The following is a 1075-nucleotide window of genomic DNA, read 5'->3' as shown; positions in this document are numbered from 1 at the left end:
TGTCCTGAGAGTAGAGATGGGAGATAAAGTGTGAAGTAACTTGCAGAATTGGCTTCTGAATAAGGGAGCGTCTAAAATACAAGCTTGTACTTCAGTGAGGGAACTGCGGAGTAGGAGACTTCAGTGTTGGTTATGTTAAAGCTTTAAAACATTGAATTGTGAGAGGAGAATTACTTGGAAGATGTTAGGACATTGTTTTGAAAATAAATGCTTAACAGTGAGGAGAAAAATGGAGTGATTATCATCTCAAAACATTCCAGTTTGAATATTTCACTTTTGACTGTGGTTGTGCTGATAAATACTTTCATTCTAGGAGTATGTTGCAAAAACATTTGTTTATATATGTAGTTTAACTGCCAGAATGTTTTGGATGGTTTCTCTGATTATAGGTACATGAGTACTAAATATTTTATATGTCATCTGTATATCTTATATGTGCAGAGACTCTAAAGATACTGTATGCTATATCTGCATTGTATAATGCATGCAGGTAATTGTTTTATCCTGTGACTGATGCGCTTAAAATATGATGCCATATCACATCACTCAGAAAACCAGAAAATTAGATTTGTACCACAGACTAATATTATGGAATTTCTGCTTCAAATGTCATTTGAACAGTGGTATGCCTTTTACAGTATGTGTGTATTTGTTTTTAATATTGCAGATGCCTTTTGATTGCAAGACTGCTGAAATGTTTTGAGGGCTGCCTCTCCTTTCCTAACCATGAACAGTTCAAAATCACCAGGGCTGGCTGGATTTGGAATCTTGAAAAACACAACCTGCCACACAGAGAAGAAGATTTCAGTTTTCTTTTCAATAATCTTCATGACGGTGGGAATTTTATCCAACAGTCTTGCAATAGCAATTCTCATGAAGGCGTATCAGAGATTTAGGCAGAAATCGAAAGCCTCCTTTTTGCTTCTTGCTAGTGGTTTGGTTGTCACAGATCTCTTTGGCCACCTCATCAATGGAGCCATTGCAGTGTTCGTGTATGCATCAGATAAAGACTGGATTCGATTTAACCAGTCCAACATTCTTTGCAGTGTTTTTGGCATCTGCATGGTTTTCTTTG

The 1075-nt window shown here is 36.7% G+C and overlaps 1 protein-coding gene across 1 annotated transcript in view; it reads left to right on the top strand.

The window, feature by feature from the left end:
* Positions 1–726: 726 nt before the first annotated feature.
* Positions 727–1075, top strand: part of LOC104076768 (prostaglandin F2-alpha receptor-like) — a 19018-nt gene continuing 18669 nt past the window's right edge. The window contains 1 exon segment of the mRNA XM_009577759.1: positions 727–1075. This exon segment is cut by the window's right edge and continues 14 nt beyond it. Coding sequence (XP_009576054.1) covers positions 727–1075 — 349 coding nt within the window.

The sequence above is a fragment of the Fulmarus glacialis genome, unplaced genomic scaffold, assembly GCF_000690835.1.
Source record: "Fulmarus glacialis isolate BGI_N327 unplaced genomic scaffold, ASM69083v1 scaffold815, whole genome shotgun sequence".
Classification (NCBI taxonomy): Eukaryota; Metazoa; Chordata; class Aves; order Procellariiformes; family Procellariidae; genus Fulmarus; species Fulmarus glacialis.
The sequence above is the reverse complement of the archived record's forward strand: the minus strand, read 5'-3'. Positions and strand labels throughout refer to the sequence as shown.